This window comes from Diabrotica virgifera, chromosome 1 (assembly GCF_917563875.1).
Source record: "Diabrotica virgifera virgifera chromosome 1, PGI_DIABVI_V3a".
NCBI classification, from domain to species: Eukaryota; Metazoa; Arthropoda; class Insecta; order Coleoptera; family Chrysomelidae; genus Diabrotica; species Diabrotica virgifera.
In genome coordinates this window covers 166,602,642-166,625,237 of record NC_065443.1, presented here as the reverse complement: position 1 = coordinate 166,625,237, position 22,596 = coordinate 166,602,642, and the positions used below count along the sequence as shown (strand labels likewise).

Genomic DNA, 22,596 nt, shown 5'->3' with positions numbered 1-22,596 from the left:
GGCATAGTGACCCCAAGGTAAAGTGTCATATGAGTCTTTTTGTAAACATCGTTTATCATCATAAGGACTTAATGCAATTTTTTCTTGCATAATGGTAAACATGTTGTGTGCGTAGGAACGAAATGTTGATTGTGTAACGCTTTTTGTGGTAAATTATTTTAGACACTCCACGTAATCCTCAAACGTAATAGCATTTTTTACTACCGAATACTTAACCCCTTTAGATTTTTTCGTAACACCCAAGTTATTTACAATTTTTTCAATAGCAGCATCATCCATGGTATTCTTGTATTTTTGCCACACGGTCTGCCGCTCCTCGTTTGTGTATTGCAGTTTAAACGAGTACATTTTCGATCTAAGTCCTACAAAATGAGTAATGATGCGTCCATTAGCCTCATCCTTCATTAAGCCAAGCACTTTTTTATTGTCTTGTGGCATGTTATAGGGGTTACCCTCGGCATAGTCCGAGGTGTCGAATTTAGATAGATTTGTTTGAATGACATCCCTGTAAACGTCATCACATGTTACTTCATAGACAAAACTATCTGTATCCCCATACATCAGCTTTAAATTTTCAATTCCAATAGTTGGTAGCATGAAATTATAATGAAAATCATACATGCAGACTTTAGATATGTCTAGAATAGACATTCCAATGTACAATGGTTTGTTGAATGTTAGATTTGTTTTATTTAGCTCGATTGCCATTAAATTTTCATCAAAAATTGTTCTGTTGTGAAATCGAGGGCTGGAAATTAAATTTTTGGCTCCATATCTCCCCTCCCACTTAGAAACAAGCTTTGCTATGCGGTGTTTGCGTATGTTCTCCATTGTTTTACCGAATATAGCATTGTTAGCTAATATTTACATTTGTATGTATAGTTATACATAGTTAAGTTAAGTTATATAGTTAATAATAGCTTATACATTTGTATAAGTCTTTCTCAAATGCCGTTGTTGCTGCAGTTCGTAGTTTTGTATTAAGATCGATATATGGTTTGAGCTTTGTTGGAATTTCAAAACTTTATGAATTTTTGTTAGTTTCAGCTCCGCATTGAGAGCTTGTTTGAGGTTACGGTAATGCAAAGTGTACTCCGTTTTATTATGGAGCGTAGTCATAAGCTTCTTAAAATTAGATCCCGGTGGAACTTGATGTTCGCAACAAAATGGAAAATCTTTGTGCAAATAATGCAAGTGTTCGGGGTACTCCAAGTCAACCTGTAGTATGTACCCGATATCACCATCGTCAGGAATACTAAGAACATCGATGTTAGTGTCCACCCACTCAAACTTTGCATATGGTAAACACTGGGACATTGCCCAGCCGTAAAGATTATTAACATCTAAATAAACCACATACTTGCTGGGCTTTGAGGAGTCGTAAGATGGCATATATTTGTTATTAGCCTCCGAGTAACGACTACTCACTTGACTAATTCCACCTCGAATAGATTTTTCGATAAACATGATTTTATCGATATCCTGCAGCAACTCCAATTTGCAACCTGTATATTTAAGCATGGCATTCCACGAAAAACCTGGCATAGTGTAGTACCAGGCAGGATCAAGACCGTATGTACCTCGGCATTTTTGTCGGAAATTTTCAAAGATGCAAGTTAACAGCATTATATCGTTCTTCATGTATAACAAGCTATATTCCAATATATTTTGAATATCAAATGATTGCCAAACGTTTTGCGCATGTTGGTACATATCTTTAGACATGTTTTCATCTGTTAGCGAACTATAAAATTTATCAATAGATGGGAGTTGAGTTTCCTTTAACCTATCCATAGAATCAATGTATTCATATGGGAATACGCCTTTTCTTCTCAATAGCTCTATTTGTTCAGGAGCGGCATTTGGAAATTCTCGAGCCAAGTACCTTAAGGCCCGGTCTTTTCACCTCCGAATAAATAGTTAAGGGGAAGTTTATCTGACAGATAAAAAAAGTAGCGTCTTTTCACTCTGGAATAAAGTTATCCGGCAGATAAATTGACGTTAAATATCAAATATTTAACTGCCGAATAAAGTACCGAATAAGAAGTTATCTGGAAGATAAACTTGATTTTCGTATATTTAATGGTTTCTGATTACCAGGAAACTAAAAATATAACCTAAAATCTTGTAGGTCTGATTGAATTTATTGCAAAAGTAAAATTTTATTCTTTCTAAAAATTCTCAATCACAATTTTTATGTTATTTTGTTTTTATACTTACCTACCTACTGTATTTTTTTAAGCAGAGTTATTAGATATTAAATTATAGATGGGTTATAATTTGAAAAAATTATAATAGGTATTGTTATAGGTATAATTGTATGTATTATTGTATACCTACCCAACTATATTCATTTACAAAGGAAAACAAGTTGTAAAAAATAAAAATAGAATAGTTTCTTATCCCATCACTTCTTTGAATTGCCAAATATTTTACGATTCCAAAATGAAAGGTATTGATATATGTAGTAACTAGAATTATGTATGCACATGGCTGTCAGAAACAGTAGATGATACCTACCTTGACAAAAAAGCTGCAGTTAAGTATCCAAAACATGCTGGGTGTATCATGAAATTCTCGAAAAATAGAATATAGGAAGACCGATTTTATATTCTGACAATTTCGTAATACTCCCCGGATATGTTTTAAATAGGTACCTTCTTACTAATATTTTTTTGTGCCAAATATAAGTAATTCTGTATTATTGCTGTTTAAATTCAGATCATAGCAATGGATTGTTACTTGGAGATTCTGATCCACTGAAGCCATTTTTAATGAGTCCACAAATACATCCCTTTTTGTATACGGTAGAAAACAAAACGATTACATTGATTCAATTGTCGTATCTTACACTGAAGCAATATATTTATAACATAGAGAGAGATGAAAATAAAGACAATTTTGAAAATGAATTGCTAAGTATAGACCAGGAATAAGCTAAATTATTGAATTTACTGAAGTTATGATGTTTGATAACCTTATAAAAATTTTTGTGTTAAGCTTACCACGCATGGGGAACTATACTAAAATATATCTCATATCACTCACTATAGTAATGAGTGAGGCTGCATACACGGAACTATAATTTATAATGTCTATTATAATAATGAGTGAGCCTGCATAAACGGAATTATAATGTATATTATGGTTCCGTTTATGCAGGCTCACTCATTATTATAGTGAGCAATATGAGATATATCTATTATAGCATACCTCCTGGTCAGTAACAAGCTTTAAAGCGGGTTGACATTACTAGTGAATAACGAACGTGGCTCACGCTTACATATTTTGCCCATGCTATTGTTAGATATTTTATTATCTATTTTCAAACTCGAGCAGTACATTTGTATTTATGCAATACATAGATACAAATGTACTGCTTGAGTTTGAAAATAGAGAATAAAATATCTAACAATAGCACGGGCAAAATACGTAAGCGTGAGCCACCTTCGTTATTCACTAGTAATGTCAACCCGCCTTTATGGGTAAATAGAAGGATCATTAATATACTATGTATCATTTTTTATTCTTTATTTAATTGTCCTTTGTATAATTTAATTATTACATTTAATAAATCGATGAATTTTTGTGTCTCTCTTCTGCCCTTTCATTTTCTCTGGCACGCTTGTGTTCTACCCTTTCCTCCTCTTTTTCTATCTGAAGAAATTGAGCTATGTTGAGTATTAGCGTTGTTCTTTCTTGTAATACATTCTCTAGTTTATTATTGGTAGCTTACTTCTGGAACTAGCTTTTTTCTTTAAGAACACAGGATTCCATCTTCTAGGTGTTTGTCATATCTGTAACTAATTTTTTTTATTTAGAAAAGTGAAAGATATCTACTAACAAATATTAAAATTAGGTTTTATTCTTGTTATTGGGATTCTTCAATTTACCATGTAAATTATCCAATCTTTAAAAATTATGTGTTTTTATATACATAGTTGGTTTATTCCTAGTTTACTATTCAATATACCAGTTGGATGGATTATAAATCTGTAGCGTTTTGACAATGATTGATATGTCCATCTAGCCTAATTTTTCAGGAGGGCATTTTGAAAGTTTAAATCATGTTTTGCCAACCCAAAAACGAAAAGTAATCAACATAAGAAATCAAGTAATATATCAAGTTCTGGCCTACCTAATACAGTAGAACCCCGATTATTCGTGCTCCTCAGGACCGAAGGTGGCACTGATAATCCGAACATGTGTTTCTTATGTATAATAAGTACGTATACACATGCATATTATGTACCTACCATAAAAAGATAACAGAAAAAATAAATTTTTCATTATGAGTCTCTCTTTCGTCATATAGAGTTTCCGTTAAGTGATTTACAATGACACTATCTTGATACAACCTCAAAAATGCAACTTGAATAATAGAAAATCATAGCACAGATAATTGGGGTTCTACTGTAAGTTAAAAGGGGACATATCTTTTATACAAAAGATATGTGGGACAAAGGGGGTTTTACCTTCATCATACACATACCAAACTAAACCAACTTGAAGAAATGTTACTAAATAGCATATCAAGCAAATAATCTCATTCTGGCTGAAGTCAGACATAACATCAAGTTTTGCCATACCACTACAGAAATATAGTATTGAATTTAAATAAAAGTTTTCCCCACATTAACAAATTTTTACATCATTGAACAGTTAATATTAATAATCATATAATATGTACATATATAATTATGTAAACAAAATTACCACTGCATCTGTTTCATTAGCTAGCTTGTCTTTATTTAAACTTGTCTTTGTCTTCTATTTTACATACAAATCAACAGTTTTCCACTAATTTAAAATGGATTTACCTCTTGTTCAAGCTCTTCAGTAAACTTTTTCAGCATAATCAATGTTTTCTTTCTAAAACAATATTGTTGTCTGATTAAAATATGAAAATGTATTTCTAAACCTTATGATTAAGTTGTAACTAAACTAAGTTAAGTTGTGACTAAACCTATTAAGTTGTAATTCTTTGATTTACTTACATTTCCTTCTTCCAAAATGGAAATAAAATCGATAAAATCATCTTTGAATCCAATTATGTTAGGTTAAGTTAAAGCTGATAAAAATAAACACAAAAATCAGGTGTGTTCCGAATCCAAACTTACTTTTAAGCTTATCTACCGGATAACTAACTGGAACATAAATTGATGTGAAAAGACGGGTACATTTTATCTGGCGAATAAATATTTATCCTCCAGATAGCTAACTGCCAGATAAGAGCATATTTATTCGGAGGTGAAAAGACCGGGCCTAAATCTTCTGTATTTAATGTGGTTGCCAGTTTATCCAGTGAGGAATTCAAAAATCTCAATGGATCAACGAATCTCAACTTAACTTTGGATTCGGTATCGTTCAGAGTAAAGGAAATATATCTTTCCTTGTTTATTGGGAGTAGGCTGATACTTCCTTTTTTCGCCAATTGCCTTATCATGAAATGTGAGTCGTAACCGCTAAGATTATGAAAAAAAATCGGAACAACAAACTGTTTTCTAAAGTTAAGATTACACATTTGGTGCGCAAATCCGCGTACTTGCCCGTTAAAATGGTCATGATCAACCACAATTGTATCTGTGGGTGTAAAGCGCTTCTCACAAATATGACAAACAGTTGCTCCATTAGTGTTTGGTTTAATATTCATGGGCTCAATATGCTTTATCTTTCCATGTACAAACATTGCCAAATCAGACATTTCCTTGGCAAACCAGTCTAGACAGTCCATACCTGCGTAGCTTCGATAAAAAGATAATGGTTGCGTTCATCAAACAGAGAGCTTGGAATCGGATTGCAATCGGATTGGAAGCTCTTTTACTAGTGAACGGTGCGCTGAATTAATCGGATTGGAAGCGCTCGCCATTTTATTCAGCCTTAAATTTGTTATTGTGCTGTGATAGCTGAATCCCGCCAACTTTAAAATTAAGTTCAAAGTAAAATGGATAATTTAATTAAAATTGAATATAAATACAATAATTATTGTATGTAATTTATTGTAAATATTTGTAGTTCTTATTTTAGTATTATTAATATGTATCCTATATATAGTTATTATCTAAATTAAGTTAGAAATATTTGTGTTTTTTTATTTATATAGTTACTAGAAATATTAACACAATATCTGTATAGTAGGTACCTACCTCATTTATTTTCCAACAATCCAGTTTTTGATTGATTCACAAATCTTATAAAAATTGGTATGATTGCATACCAACTATTTGTAATTAATATTTACCTACAATAAAATTAAATTTAATATAGGTAGGTAGGTACCTATACAATAATACACCATATTAGTTATTTTCAATAATATTTCCAATTTTTTATTCTTCTTCACCCACCGTTATGTTATTAATTTCTTTATTTAGCATACCTACTCAATATTGCATTTATCCAGAACATTATTGCCTTCTATATTATAAAATTGTGTAAAACACAATGTTCGTTAATCGAATATTTTCTGTATCAAATTTTAATTCTCTAAATTTGCATTTTATTAGTTCAAACCTTTCTACAGCTGACCGAATCTTTAATTTATTATCAAAATTTTCTTGTTCTTGTAGTAAACGTTTATTATTCTGGTAAGATTTCATTAAGTTAAGTATCTAGATATGCCGAATTTTGAATGAGATTTATATTCGCTGGTAAAATGGAATCTGCTCGAGTTAAATAGTTAATAGGCCTGGATCCTGCATACCAAAAGAAAGTTTATTAATAGCAAGCTGAAAATTTGTTATTAGCTTAACGGTGTCTAGTCGGACAAACTTTGATGTTTTAATTTAAAACAAACACTGGAACGGGAAGTTTTAATTGTTGAACAGGTTACAGGTTTCGAACGTCAGACTACAAAAACGTCTCATGTGTTGTGTCGGACAGAACTTCCAATTGATTTGCTACTCTTTCATTAGCATGCAAAATTAGACTGCTATTTATCACCAATATAATTCCTATCCTCTGATATGTTCTACGTGTCGGAATTATTAAAATGCCCAACATAGAGAGAGACATACTTTATTGATACAATGTACCAAAAGGCCATCGACCAAAGTCTTTCAGCCAACTGCCCAACATATTTTTCGGACAAAAATTTTTTCATATATTATAATATACAAAGTTTGCTATTGAATAAACTTAAAAACAACCTGCTAGTTTTCACAATCATAAACTTGTCAGGATGGCACGTTCCACAATTAAGGCTTCCCCTGTTCCAGTGTTTCTATACATCAAAGTGTGTCCAACTAGACACCGTTAAGCTATTAACAAATTTGAGCTTGCTATTAATCAACTTTTTTTTGGTATGCGGGATCCAGGCCTAGGTACGAAATTTTTAAAAGTAGACGTTTTAAAAAAAATTTAATTATACAGTTTAAACAGCTTTTTCAAAACTATTTACAATCATATTATTTGTTGTCATTTCATGGAATTAGGCATAATCCAAATTTAATATAAGTACTATGAAAAAAGAACTAGAGGGAGATATATCTATTTTTTAATACGATTCTTTGATCACAACCAACTAACTCTTGAGATAAACTGGGAATGCAGTAGACATCCCTTTATGATGCTCATACAGAAGCACATTTCCAAGCAATCTTACATTACAAAGTTGTTGCTGGCATCCTATAAAGGGAAAAAATAATTATTTTGCATGGTTACGTTATCTTGAAGCTGTATTCGATAAAAAATTCTGAAACGAGAAAGCTCACTTTAATACTTATCCGGGCAAGACATTTTACTTCCATATAAAAGACATGGCATTTCGGGCCTATTGAGCCCCACTTGCCCGGATAAGGGTTAAAACAGTAAAAGAAAACGCAGCAGCATAAGGTACTGTTGGTTGGGAGCACTCTGAAGACCACCATGTGTTCGTTGTTCTCTGATAATACCATCAATACAGATAGAATTATTTCTACGAGTATGGCTATGTCAAACGAAATAAGGATTGAGAGACCTTTTAGATGCTCTCAGTGAAACAAATGCAATTTTAGAGCCACAACCAAATACTAGGAACGCTAAGGAAGAAATTCCTCTTATTAAAAAAAGAATGGAGGGACAATTCTTGTTAACAAATTCTGCTTAACACTGGAGGAGGAAGATATATGAAAGGTTGTGTTACAATACATTTAGTTTTTATCTAAGCATGAAAATAAATATTATGACCACATTTGTACTACATTTATTTTCAAACAAACCAGTTTTTTATTGATTCACAAAAAATTTTTATTGATTACGATTTACAATTAACCCATTCGCAGATACGACTAATATGCATGTACTTACAAAGGGAAATTACTGTCTGCATATGAAGATATGTCCACAAATGTGTTAATACAATATTTACAATAAAATTATATTATAGAATATTTACAATAAAATTAAACTCAATATACACATTGATATTCAAGATTAGTTATTTCCAATTTTTTGTAATTCTATATTATTTGGGTGAAAATCTTATGTCCAGAGCTCTTTGGCAAACCAAACGTATCCCCAGCAACAAATTCTCTGGTTTACTTAGCATCGACATCATAAACATTAATTTTTTCCAATAGAATTATTCTGTTTTCAAATTGGTGGATATGACCAATACAATTAAATAGTTCCTGGAAATATAACAATATAATATACATGATGTTATTAATTTGTTATACAATTTTACCTGGAAAGTAGTTCTGGACATATGAAAATGTTCTCTAAATTGGATATTGAATTATGGTTTATATATATTTAATTTCATCTCATCCTTCTGGAATAATTTGAGGTAGGTACATCTGCTAAATGTATAACGGCATTTGCTAATTTCGTCCCCAAACAAAAGTTCTTCAAGAATATTATCCATTTTAGTTTAGACAGTTTCAGTTTTATTTAAAAACAAAACTGTCTAGGTTATAAATTATATAAACAAAGAATAAAAACATAAACAAATGGAACACAGAACACTCTCAATCGAATGTCAAACGTCAGTCGTTCACTAGTAAAAAAACTGTCAGCGTTTCAGCGCAAATTAATCGGATTGCACTCGGATTATTCTGGTGAACGCGACCAATGATTCATCGTAAGAACATTTGACATAATACCCGGCGCTAAAGGCTTTATGCTCCTGATGCTTAATTGTTTTACTTTTAAGCGGTCCATTTTAAATTTTTTGTAGCATTGCTTCAAAGTCTGCATAGACAACAAAAGGTGTTGTCTACTTATACACATGATTTTTAAATTCAACATGTTGATATGGTGGAAATGAAACTTTGCAGTCGTTGATTCTCTCACAATATTTTGCATGATCATTTAGTCTGTCAAAACTGTTAAAATAATTTAGACATCTATCGCATACAAATATTTTATGTTTATGATTGCCTGCTTGACTAGATAAAAGCCGAGACAGATTCCTTATCATGCAATAATGGTATTTGATATCTACAATTTCGTTATCCTCAATAGGTGCCTCGTAATCGTTTAATTTTGGAAAATATTTATCTTGTACCATCAGCAAATTTACATGTCTAGTTAATTTAATTTTACACAACCTTAACGGTATTGTTACGTAAAATGTTTTTTCTTTAGCGACATTCATTTCCAACCCATACACGTTTACAGAGATACCATTTTGTTTCTCAAATTTCGAAATGCCTCCAATATTCATTGGTGTTTCCACACCATCAACATTTAAGACTGTTGTGTAATGTGGATACGAACTAGTCCGATCTGAATTCGCTTTTGCAGGATACAGCGCTGACACTATACTCCAAAAAAGGAGTATCATTCATCATTGTTTTTTACATTGATACACGCGTTTTTATTTCGGATTTGATCCGGTAGCTTAATGAAGGATGAAGCCCCATTCCCGATTTCATATTTGTTAATATTAACCTCCAAAGATATTATTTATTGAAAAGCCCACCCTGAACCCTTTTCCTCAAACTCTGATAGTTTCGCCATAATTTTATCAATTACGTTAGAGTGGAACCACAACATCAAGTCTGTTCCTGCGTCTATGATTTCATTTTTTGTGTTAAAATATGTAAATTCGCTATTTTCCCCCTGATTTGCTTTTCTTATAAACTCTCCATAAAATGCGGTATTACATTTTATTACATTAAATTTTTTTAAAATATTTTTAATTCTAATTTTAAAAAGCTTAAAACAATCACCGAAAAATTGCATTACGTCCTTATGAGCCAAATTAATAATTATTCCCGTTCTAACCCGACTTGCAAATGATGAAGTTACCTCCTCCCATTTAACTTTGTTATGTTTATTAAGGCCCCCACCCACGTGTTGAGAAAAATTTTGAATTTCTAATTTGACTGTTTTTAAATGCCCAACGTTTGTTTGTAATTGTCGTAATTTTGGTACGTCCAAGTCTCCATACCGAATAGCTTTATTAAACAATGTTAAATGCCTCTTAATATGTTTTAGCCAAATATTTGCTTCTCGCGGTGTATAATTTTGAAACAGAATGTCTCGCGCTTTAACCAAATTTTGTACAATGTCGCTACTAAGATCACCTATGTCACTCATAATTATTGAATAAAGTTTAATAATGAAAACTCACCAATTTTTGTTACTAGCTTGAGGTTGATTCAGAGAGATGCTATGATGTTGTTCCAGATGATTGTTGCTAGCTTGAAGTTGGTTCAGAGAGATGATTGTTGCTAGCTTGAAGTTTTTGCTGAGGGTTAGTTTACAGCGGATGTACCTACAATAACATTTGTTTTAGTCTAATGCATTCAACATGAAATAATTGTCAGCACAGAATAAAATACTTGACAAAAATTGAATAGAAGAAGATAATTGATAAAAAAAATAATTGAAGAATAATCTATATAAAATAACAGAATTGTACGAATAAAATTAATAGCACACATATTTCGCAAAATAATTAGCAAAAGAGAACAAAATACATGGCAAAATTGAAATGAAAAATAATAATTGTCAAAAAATAGAATGGAAAAATAAATAAATTGACAAGATCCGTCTGAGATGGAGGGAAGATAATTGACAAAAAGAGAATGGGAAAATAAACTATTTTGCAAGATAGCATGAAATACATTACAAAACGGAATTGGAAAATAATTAGCAAAAGAGAATTGAAAGAATAAAATATTTAGCAAAAAGGACGAAGAGTACATACCTCTAAAGCTAGACTGTTGTCCGGATGGTGTACTGCTTCTACTTTTCAATAACTTCAAAAGATGATGCAGGATGTTGCTTTCCAATATTGATGGCGCCTTTGTAGACTAGGGAATATTTTTGACTAGAAAATTCTTGCACAAATGGCTTATAGTCTACTGTCACTCTGTCCGGTAGGAAAACCACGCTTTCTTCTAGTTCAAGCAATACAACCTCCCCAAACTTGCTTTTTACTATTTTCGCTGAGTAAATTATAAATGAAGTGTCGACAGGTAGGTCCCTCAAATTTTGGACAGGATTTCTCTCTGCAATAAGCGAGAATTTGTTTATTTTGGTTAGATCCATCTGCAAAAATACGAAAACTTTCTATTTTTCTCTATTTGTTTTAACGAAAATGTGGAGATGCATTAAACGATTAGGAGGAGAGAGAAAAGCTGTGAATTATGTTAGACGCTACATGAAGTCGAAAAAGTAAACATTTTTTAAATAAAATACTGAATGAAATCAGAATATGAAAAGAGAGAAACACTATACTACGTGAAATCAAAATACGGAAAGAGGAAAACAAGGCTTATAAAAAATAGCGGCTGGGAAAATGTTTTGAACAATGAAAAAGGATATAATAAATACATAAAAATATTTAACAAATGAAAACAGGCACACAATACATTCACAAATACATATTTAAAAAAATAACAGCACAAATAGCTTACCTTGCTTCACTATTTTCACTGCACTGCGAACTTATGTTATGACTTACTGTAAGACTTTCAGATGTCGACTGTGCTGTATGCTTGTTTGGTTCTATATTTATAGGCGAACCCCTCCACGTAGGCAGAGCGTGATCACATGCCAAGGATTTGTTTTTGCAAAATAGTTTCCGTAAAATACCATATTTTTCCGTTAACCACGATAACACATTTCCTGTAAAAATATGTTATTGTGGTTACCGGAAACTGATAACAGTTTATAATACTAATATCTGTGGTTACATGTTATCATCTGACTACATCCGGACTTCTAGCATTGTGGTTTGTCATATCTTTAGCGGTTTCCTGTTGTTGCAAAAATATCGTCTGCACTCTTTCCTTATCAACCATCCACATCCGGAATGTCGATAAACAACAACTTGTTATTTAAAAAATATTTTTGTAAATAATTCAAAATATTTGATTTTTCGTAATTTTGTACAAATATTATATTTTCAGCCCTATATATGATAATCGTATAGCATTTCACATTTCTATACATGTTCAGTATGGGCCATTGTCATGATGATGATTATATAGCATTTCACATTTTTATACATGTTCAGAATGGGCCATTGTCATGACGATGATTATATAGCATTTTTATATACTTTCAGAATGGCCATTGTCATGTACTTCACATGTTGCCTCTTGCCTTTTCAAAATCAACAATCTTCTTACGATCCTCTGGTCATTGTTGGTCTTTAACTTCTTCTACTTCTTCTACATTCATCGATGCCAAGGACCCTGATGGATAGGTATCACGATGGTCGAGAATCGGTATGCCGATTCTGGACCGGAATTTTCCCACGGTGAGCGAGAATCGGTATGCCGATTCTGGCTCATGTGAGCGGGAATCGGTATGCCGATTCTGGCTCACGATGTTGCGCCTCCACCACGAAGTGAGCGGGAATCGGCATTGTTACACTACTTTAAAACTATTGCTTTTTACAATCAGCTCACCATCCAGAGATACCATTTTATTTGTAGTAACTCCATCTTTAAATGAACATTGGAAATACTCTGTCTTTGTCCTACTAAGTTTTAAACCTTTTTCCTCCAGAGCTTGTCTCCACTGTTTCAGTTTTTGTTCTAAATCTCTTTAATTATTTCCTACTAACACTACATTATCAGAATACATTAAGCACCATGGAATGTTACCCTGTAGTCTCGATGTTATCTGGTCCAAAAATAATAAGAATACATACGGACTAAGCACCGAGCCTTGGTGCAATCCTACTTTCACATGAAATGTATCAGTCTCTCACACACTTGTCCTAACCCTAGTCGTTACTCCCTCATACATATCCCTCACAATCTTAACATATTCACCAGGGACTCCTTTCTTATTAAGTGTCCACCACAGAATCTCTCGAGGAACTCTATCATATGCTTTCTCAAGATCAATGAATACATATGAGCGTTTGTTTCTTTACTCTTGTATTTTTCCATCAACTGCCTTATAATGAAAATTGCATCTGTTGTTGATCTGCCCTGCATAAAGCCAAATTGATTCTCGGATATTTCGGTCTCTTCACGTATCTGTCTACACGTTTAGGGAAGAAAAGAGAATGTTCAGAAGAAAAAAGGAAGAACAATACGAACACGCTCTAAACGAAATTGTTAACTAACACAATGGAAAAGACATACGAAAATTCTACCAACAGATAAATAGCTGCAGAAAAGACTTCAAACCCAGAATAATAGCCTGTAAAGATAGGGACGGCTCTATAATTAGTAACAAGGAACATATACTAAACAGATGGGCGCAACATTTTGAAGAACTGCTTAGTGGCAATTATGAAGATGGCGAGATAGAGGATCCCATGCTTCAAATTAATGAAGATGATCGGCAGTCACTCCCCACCGAAGAAGAAATTAGAGAAGCCATCTTAACACTTAAAAATAACAAAGCCCCCGGTTCGGATAATCTCCCTGCTGAACCCTTCAAAAACGGCGGCGACACCCTCTTGAAACACATGCATAAACTGATAACTGCAATTTGGCAACATAAAGAAACACCCACAGACTGGAAGTTGGGTGTCCTCTACACAAAAAGGGAGACATGATGGTGTGTGATAATTATAGAGGCATCACTCTACTCAGTATGGCATATAAAGTGTTGTCCAACGTATTGTACAAAAGACTTCTCCCCTACGCTGAAGAAATAGTAGGAGGATATCAGTGCGGTTTCTGTCCTAATAAATCAACAACGGACCAGATATTTATAGTGAGGCAGATCCTTGAAAAAACCCTAGAGTTCGGCGTTGACACCCACCACATATTCATTGACTTCAAAGCCGCATACGACCCAGTTAATAGAGGTAAACTTCTACTTGCTATGGTAGAATTTAAAATACCGCTTCATCTTGTCCAATTAACTGAACTTACGCTCACAGGAGCAGAGAGCGTGGTAAAGATCCAGAACGATTTCTCAAGACCCTTCCATTGCAAAAATTGACTAAGACAGGGTGACGGACTATCGTGTCTCTTATTTAACCTGGCATTGGAAAAAATAATTCGAGAGCCCCAAATTAATACGAATGGTACTATTTTTAACAAATCAGTACAAATTGTCGTACACGCAGATGACATAGACATCATAGGTAGATCTAAAGAATATCTGACTGAAGCATTTCGGTCGTTAAGAGCATCTGCACAGAGAATGGGGCTAAATATAAATGTTCAAAATCCCGACAGCCAAAATCCCGACAGCCAAAATCCCGACAGCCAAAATCCCGACGGCCAAAACACCGACACGCCAGAATCCCGACACGCCAGAATCCCGACAGGCAAAAATCCCGACAGGCAACAATCCTCGCATAAGTAAAAATTCCGACTTTTGTTTAATACTTTTAATACAAAATACTTTTGTTTAGTAACAAGAAATAAAAAACAGATGGCCATAAACAAAAAACAAGAAATAAATATAATTATATGTTAAAAAGAAACTTATCAAACCTGTCGGGATTCTGGCCTGTCGGGATTTTGGCCTGTCGGGATTCTGGCGTGTCGGGATTTTGGCCGTCGGGATTGTGGCTGGCGGGATCTTGGCTGTCGGGATTTTGGGGTAGACCCATGTGTTGCACTAGGTCAAGCAACCCGACACCTACAAGGATAATAATTGACGATCTAGAACTGGAAGGTGTCGACACCTTCATATACTTAGGCTCGCTGCTAACTAAAGATAACAATGTCAGTGAAGAAATTAAAAGAAGAATAGGGCTCTCTAATAAGTGCCACTATGGCTTAAGAAGACAGATGGCCTTAAAAATACATAGACAAATTAAATTGACTGTCTACAAAACACTAATAAAACCAGTGCTAACATATGGCTCAGAAACTTGGTCACTTACTCAGAATGACCCAAGAACTGCTCAAACGTTTTGAGCGAAAAATTTTAAGACGAATATATGGTGGCATAAAAGAACAAGGTTTGTGGCGCAGGCGTTACAACTTTGAGTTGTATAGAAATTTTGGAGAACCTGACGTTGTACAATTCATTAAGGTAGCACGCCTTAGATGGATAGGTCATGTAATCAGGCGAGAGGAAGATGCCATAGTCAGAAAAGTTTTCGACCGAAGAGGGCCGATAGGACAACGAGCAAGAGGAAGACCGAGACTTAGGCACCAAGACAACATAGAAACTGATTTAAAATCTATTGGAATTAGAGCATGGAGAAGAGTTGGCAGACACATGGGCGAATGGAGGATTGTTCTGAAGAAGGCTTTGGCTCATAAAGGGCTGTAATTCCACTGATGAGGATGACGTATCCGTCTATCAATTACTCTTTCCCATATTTACATGGTGTGGCTAAGCTGTTTTATAGCCCGGTAGTTTGTACATTGTTGTATATCTCCCTTGTTTTTGTAGAGAGGTACTAGTATACTGCTTCTCCATTCATCTGGCATTTGTCCAACTTCCATAATTCTATTAAACAAACCTGCTAGCCACCTTGTTCCTGTCTCTCCCAATGCTCCCCATACTTCCCCAGAAATATCATCTGGTCCTACCGCTTTTCCTTTCTTTATTTTTTGAAGCGCTTGAGCCACTTCATCGTTTGTTATTTTGGTGACCATTGCTGTTACTGTCTCGGTTGACTCTACAGGCTCTCTGTCAAATTCTTCATTTAATAAGCTGTCAAGCTGTCAAAGTACTTTCTCCATCTCTTTTTGACATCCTTTTCGTGAACTAGTATTTTATTATTTTCATCTCGGATACATTTAATCTGATTAAAATATTTTGCTTTCTTTGCTCTCTGTTATCTATTTTATCTACACACACCGGCAAAATTAGCCGAACACGTTAAAAATGGGACATGTTTGATGTCTCGTATTTCATAAACCAGTGGTCCGATTTAAGTGATTCTTTTAGTATGTTATAGCCTTATTATTTAAGAATATCGGTGTAATAATATTGTTGCTAGACAGTTAAACGTAATTTTATACCGGGTGTAACAAGCATACTGTGTTTTTTCTTAAAGTTCGGAACACCCTGTGGAATATCCCAGCATATATAAAATATTAAAATTAAAACTCGATTGTAGAATTATGCTTTCTTAACATTTTCTTTTTTGATTCATTTGCTTATGTTGGAAAATAAAAAAGTTATGTGCTTTAACAACTAGCCATGTTTTTTATCAATAAATCCTCATAGTAGGGGAGAAAAGTATGATTGGTACACCCGGTAAAAAACACAGTATGATTGGTACACCCGGTATAAAATGGTATTTACCTGTCTAGCAACAATATTATTACAACGATATTCTTAAAAAATAAGGCTATAATATACTAAAAGTATCACTCAAATCGGACCACTGGTTTATGAAATAAGAGACATCAAACATGTCTCATTTTTAACGTGTTCGGCTAATTTTGCCGGTATGTGTATTTTATCTTTTATCTTTTATCTCTACTATAATTTATGGTATTCGCGATTGAAAAGAAATATAGGGGGCAGGTCGAATGCAGGAAAATTGCCGATATAAATGGTATAAACAAACATTCATTTGAGGAATAGAACAATACCGATTTGATTTAAAATATTTTAATGTACTCTTTTTATTAAATAATACTTTTTTTTCTTAATAGTTACCAAATTCCATTCAAATCAACAATTTTCTGGTTTGTTTATACCTCTTATAGTGGTTAAAATTTATTCCAACAGAGGCCAGATACTTTGTTTTTCATCGCGAATTTTTCTGCCTGTTGTCCCTGTTTTCTCCATTTTATTTTCAATTACTTTTATCTTTTCTTCAAAAGAGGAAATTCCGGCAGCTAATTTGTTCTTTTAACAAAGATACATAATCGTTAATTACAGTCGGAAAAATGAAAGAATACCCATGAACGATCACATCAATCACTTATTTTGTATTTTATGTCTTTTTCTATAACAAACGTTTGTTATTTATAGAAAAAGACAGCAAATACAAAAAAGTGATTTATGTGATCGTTTATGGGTATTCTTTCATTTTTCCGACTGTATGTGATACTTACATAATCTAAAGAAATATCGTTAGAAAGTTTATTGTCTAAAGAAACAATATCCGTAGCAACTTTAGAAATGTCAGCAGAAACTTTTGAAATATCACAAAAAACTTTACTTTCCAACAAATCACAGCGGCATCATTGTTCTCATAGTCAAGATCCGAATATAGGTCGATCTGTACCCATTGCTTGCCGGATGAAACATTTTTTTATGAAATTTCATACATAGACAAATATTTCTAATAGGTTGCCTAACAAAATCGTGTCATAGCTATCATTAAGGGGGGCCGTAGGGGTTCAAATCAATATTTCAATCACATTTTTTTTTAAAGTTTGGTATTCATTTTAATTTAAATAGGCATATTCAGTGCAATTCGTAGAATATTCAAGAAAAAATTCAAAAAAAAATATTTTTATCTTGGGTTTGTATGACTGCGGACCTTAGGGTCCATTCGCCCATCTAGCCGATTTTGCTCATTTTTACATACATTTCAACTACTCTATTTAAACATAATGTTTATTTTCCTTCACTATTAATACATTACAATATCATATCATCCAGATTTAGCCATACGGCTCACACTCCCTCTAAGGGGAAAATTGACTCATCCCAGATACCTACGGTATCAAAAGGATTGAGCTCTGGTGGGACTCTTTCCGTGTTATCGAGCCCTAGGTGACTTGGTATGCAGGTGTATCTCCCAAAAATTTTCGTACACATCTGGCCGTTGCGAGTAGTACAGCTTTCTGCATGGTCTTGTAAAGATGTTCATTTAGACCCAGCCTTTTTATGCTTTCGAGGAGGTTCTTCGGAATGACTCCAGTAGTAGATATAACAATAGGTATCGTCTGGGTATTTTGCATTCTCCATTGCCTTCGTATTTGAATTTCTAGATCTCTGTACTTGGCGATCTTTTCAGTGAATTTACTACGTAGATTATTGTTGTTAGGTATCGCCACATCAATTAGTGTTGTTTGTCTTGTTAATTTATTAACTAGTACGAGATCTGGTCTATTATGTGCCACTGTTTGGTCTGTGAGCACAGTGCGGTCCCAGTATAGCTTGTAGTTGCCATCCTCAAGCATACTCTCAGGGACATATTGATAATACGGGAGATGGTCCGTTTGGAGAAGTCCCAGCTTGATAGCTATCTCTTGATGAAGGATTTTTCCCACTGCGTCATGCCGTTCCTTGTATTCAGTTGCAGCAAATGCCTGGCAGCCCCCTGTAAGATGTTGGATGGTTTCTTGGGCTTGACATCCATATCGGCATCTGTCATTTTGAACCTGGGGGTCTTTTATGATATATTTCAGGTAGTTTCTGGTTGGTATAACCTGATCCTGAATGGCCAGTAATGAACCCTCCGTTTCAGGGAACATCTTTCCTGATGTCAACCAGTAGTTCGACGCTATATTGTCGACATAATCTTGGCTGACCTCATTGGGATGTCGCCCGTGCAAAGGTTTACCCATCCAGGCGTGCACTTTTTCGTCCTTAGTAAGGTGGTTTATGCGCAGTTCTGCTTCCCTCAGTTTGATCGGTGTTGTGTCATCTACTGCTCAGATAGCGCGATGTAGAGTAGATGTCTCAGCCTGCATCTGAAAATAAGTTCTTAAATTAGCAATTTGTTTATCTAATTGCTCACCTATATCCATAAGTCCTCTTCCTCCTAAATACCGGGGTAATGTCGTTCGTTCTACTGCACTTTTAGGGTGGTGTTTTTGTGCCTTTGTGAGGTGTGTTCGTACTTTTCGCTGAAGATTTTCTATATCCGTTTTTGTCCACTTAACAATACCAAATGAATAGCTAAGCGCGGAACAAGCGTAGGTGTTTAGAGCCTTAAACAAATTTTTACTGTTAAGCTGTGAACGAAGCAGCTGTTTTACCCTTCTTATAAACTCAGTAGTTATCTCAGTTTTCATTTGCTTATGGTCAATTTTCCGCGCCTGCTTTACTCCAAGATATTTGTACATATCGTTGTCGCCCATGGCCTCGATGTTCTGGCCATTTTGCATATCGAATCCACCGGGCTGTACCTTTCCTCTGACTATATTCAAAACACGGCACTTGTCTAGACCGAACTGCATACTAATATCATTAGAAAATGTTTCTACAGTTTTTAGCATCTCTTCTAGGTGTTCTCGAGTGGAAGCCATTAATTTCAAATCATCCATATACAACAGATGATTGAGCTCGCTACCACAGTATTATTGCTTTTAATGCTAAAACCTGAGTCAGTGGAGTTTAATAGTTGGGAAAGGGGGTTCAAAGCTAAACAGAACCACAATGGACTCAACGAGTCTCCTTGAAATAGGCCCGGTTGATTGCGATATTTTCGGTTTCGATATTGTTTTCACCAGGTATTTGGAGGTGAATTTTAGTCTTCCAATCTCTCATTATATGCCTTAAAAAGGTCACTATGTTATCATCTACTTTGTATATTTTCAATATATCTATTAGCCATTCATGCGGTTCTGAATCAAAGGCCTTTTTATAGTCAATAAAAACAGTAAAAAGGTTCCTTTTTTTAGTGAATGCCTGGTTAGAAATGACTGAGTCGATGATAAGCTGTTCTTTGCAACCCATGGAACCCTTAGCGCATCCTTTCTGTTGAGACTCTATGATATTGTTTAGAGCACAGTGTTGGTAGATACGCCGGGTTACACAGGATGTGACCAATTTATACAAAGTTGGAAGACAAGTAATTGGGCGGTACTTGGATGGATCTTGGGTGTTATTTTGATCCTTGGGTATTAAATAAGTAGTTCCCTGAGTTAGAAATGATGGTAATTCCTGCGGATTAGAAATAACATGATTAATTAATGTTGATAAGCACTCATGAATACTCCAAAACTTTTTAAGCCAGAAGTTCTGAACTCCGTCTGGTCCAGGAGATTTCCAGTTATGAAGCTCTTTGATGACATTTGAGAGTTCTTCAGTCGTGAATGGTTCGTAGTTAGCAGTGACGTAGTGGTGACAGTTGTGCGTCGTATCTTCTATCCAGCCAGCATTGTTGTTAAAAGCAGCTGGTGTGGAAAGTTGATTTCCCCAAAACTCATGAATTTCTTCTTGGCTTGGGTAAGACTTGTCGACACTTTCTACGGTGGAATTGAGTTTTCGGTAGAACGCCTTCTCAGAGTTCTCAAAAAGTGCATTGTCACATTTTCGGCTGTTACTAACTTTATACCTTCTTAATCGTCCTGAATAGACGGAGAGTTTTTGTTTTAACGTATCCAGACACTGTTGGGCTGTGTTATTTTCTGGATCGTATCTCGAGTATCTTGCAGTGCTCCGCATTATTTCTTCAGCTCTTTTAATGACTTTTCTACTTGTAACACCTCTTATATATTCTGTGACTTGACCAATATCCCTACGCAGTAATTCAATTTTTCCGAGAAGTCTTTTTTCCCAGGGTGCAATTCTGTTACCAGTCCTTCCGTTATTAGTACCCCGTCGTGTTCTGATCTTAACGCCCATTACATTGGCAATTGCTGTAGCTGCACAGTAGATTAGCATATGCAGATACTCCAATGTGTGGGCTTCTACGATATAATTGGGTAGGACTCAGTATTCACAATTTGTAACAGGGCACCTAGTCTCTTACAAGAGTTTATTCGTGGTAGCGGTGGTCTGCTAAGTATATCATATCATATCATATAAGTATATCATATCATTATTATTATTATTATTATTATACATTAACATTTAACTTCTATTTTTCATTATAATATAATTCATTTTTTATATTCAATTTTTTTTTCCTGTTTTGTTATTTTTTTTTGATATTTTTTTTGTTTCGTTTTTTTTTCTTGCTTTTTGTTTTGTTTTTTTTTTCATTACGGTAAGACTAAAACCCAATTCAACATCTCGGAGGTTATCCGTCTTCTTAATGGTTCATTGTTTTTACTTATTTCACTGTTTTTACATTTTTTTACAATATTTATATGCTTCTAAATACAGATAGTTAACCATAGAACTTCAAATTAATTGGATGTATGACATCCTTTAACTTACATATTTTGTCCAAAAAGATTTTCACTTGAGCTTGTATTAGTGAGAAATTTAATATTTGATGCTCTGCGTCTCCTATTTCTCCACATTTGCAATATGGATCGGTTTTTAAACGAATTTTAAATAGAAATTTGGGAACAGGTACGTGATTAATCCTCAAACGACAAATTTTTCTTATTGCATTTTTGGAAAGATTCCCCTTTATAAACCTTGGTTTTTGGGGAATCCTTTCTTGAATTTCTTTGTAATGTTTGCCTTTTTGATTGTTTTTATTATCTTCTTCCCATTTTGTTTTCCAAACGTTTTTAATAACTGTTATTATTTCATTTATTGTACATTTGTATTTTGTTCCTTCTCCTTCGTGTATGGCCCTTTTAGCTAAGACAACAACTGTTTCATTGCCCAGTATTCCACAATGGCTTTTGACCCATATTAGATGTATTGTTTTGAAATTTTTATTTAATTCTTCAGCTTTTTGTAAGATTTCTAAGATGATATAATTTATTTTAGGTGCAGATTGAAGGTGCTTAATTTTTTGCAAAGCACTTTTACTGTCAGAGAAAATATAAATTGTCTTGTTTGGAAGATGGCAGTATTTTAGGGCTTCTAATATGCGTATTAGTTCAGCTGAGTATATGCTACTATTTGCGTTTAATTTAAACATCTTACTCTCATTGGTTTGAGGATCGTATACTGCACATGCTGTTCCTTTAGTACTTTTGGAAGCATCGATGTAGATTTGATAAGCATTCGATGATAGGTCTTTAATATCAGCTTTAAACATCACATCTCTAATACGTGTTGGGTAATTGGAATAATCTCTTAGGAAGTTTATTTTTAAATTTTTTAATTGTATTATTCCCTTCTATTGTTTAATTTATTGGTGGTTTGTACACATTTTTTAGCTTTTTAACCTGTCCCCAAATATTTTTAATATCTGTGTTTCTGTTTAAAGACATGCAAAATTCTTTCCACGTTTTCCTTTTATTCTGTTGTATAATTTTTTTCGTTTGGGCTACACATTTATTATAATTAATGTAGTTTTCCATTGTTGTTTTTTTCTTGTACCGTCATAATGCTACCTTTTGTTCTTCGACTGCCCTACTACATTCCTGATTCGACCAATGTTTATAAAATTTTGGTATGTATATATGTGGCTGCCTTTATGAGTTTGTGCATACTGTTCCATATGGGAGGAAAAAATCTCCTAAG

At 34.1% G+C, this 22,596-nt stretch overlaps 1 protein-coding gene and 1 long non-coding RNA gene across 2 annotated transcripts; both read right to left on the bottom strand.

The window, feature by feature from the left end:
- Positions 1–8,166: 8,166 nt before the first annotated feature.
- On the bottom strand, positions 8,167–9,125 carry LOC114327041 (uncharacterized). Its single transcript, XR_003651940.2, has 2 exons — positions 8,666–9,125; positions 8,167–8,609 (listed from the first exon to the last, which is right to left on the bottom strand). It is a non-coding gene; the product is annotated as an uncharacterized LOC114327041 (long non-coding RNA).
- A 12,212-nt stretch (positions 9,126–21,337) lies between these two features.
- On the bottom strand, positions 21,338–22,168 carry LOC126892002 (uncharacterized). The gene has a single exon (XM_050661406.1). The coding sequence runs from the start codon at positions 22,166–22,168 to the stop codon at positions 21,338–21,340; it is 831 nt and encodes a 276-aa protein (XP_050517363.1).
- Positions 22,169–22,596: the final 428 nt, after the last annotated feature.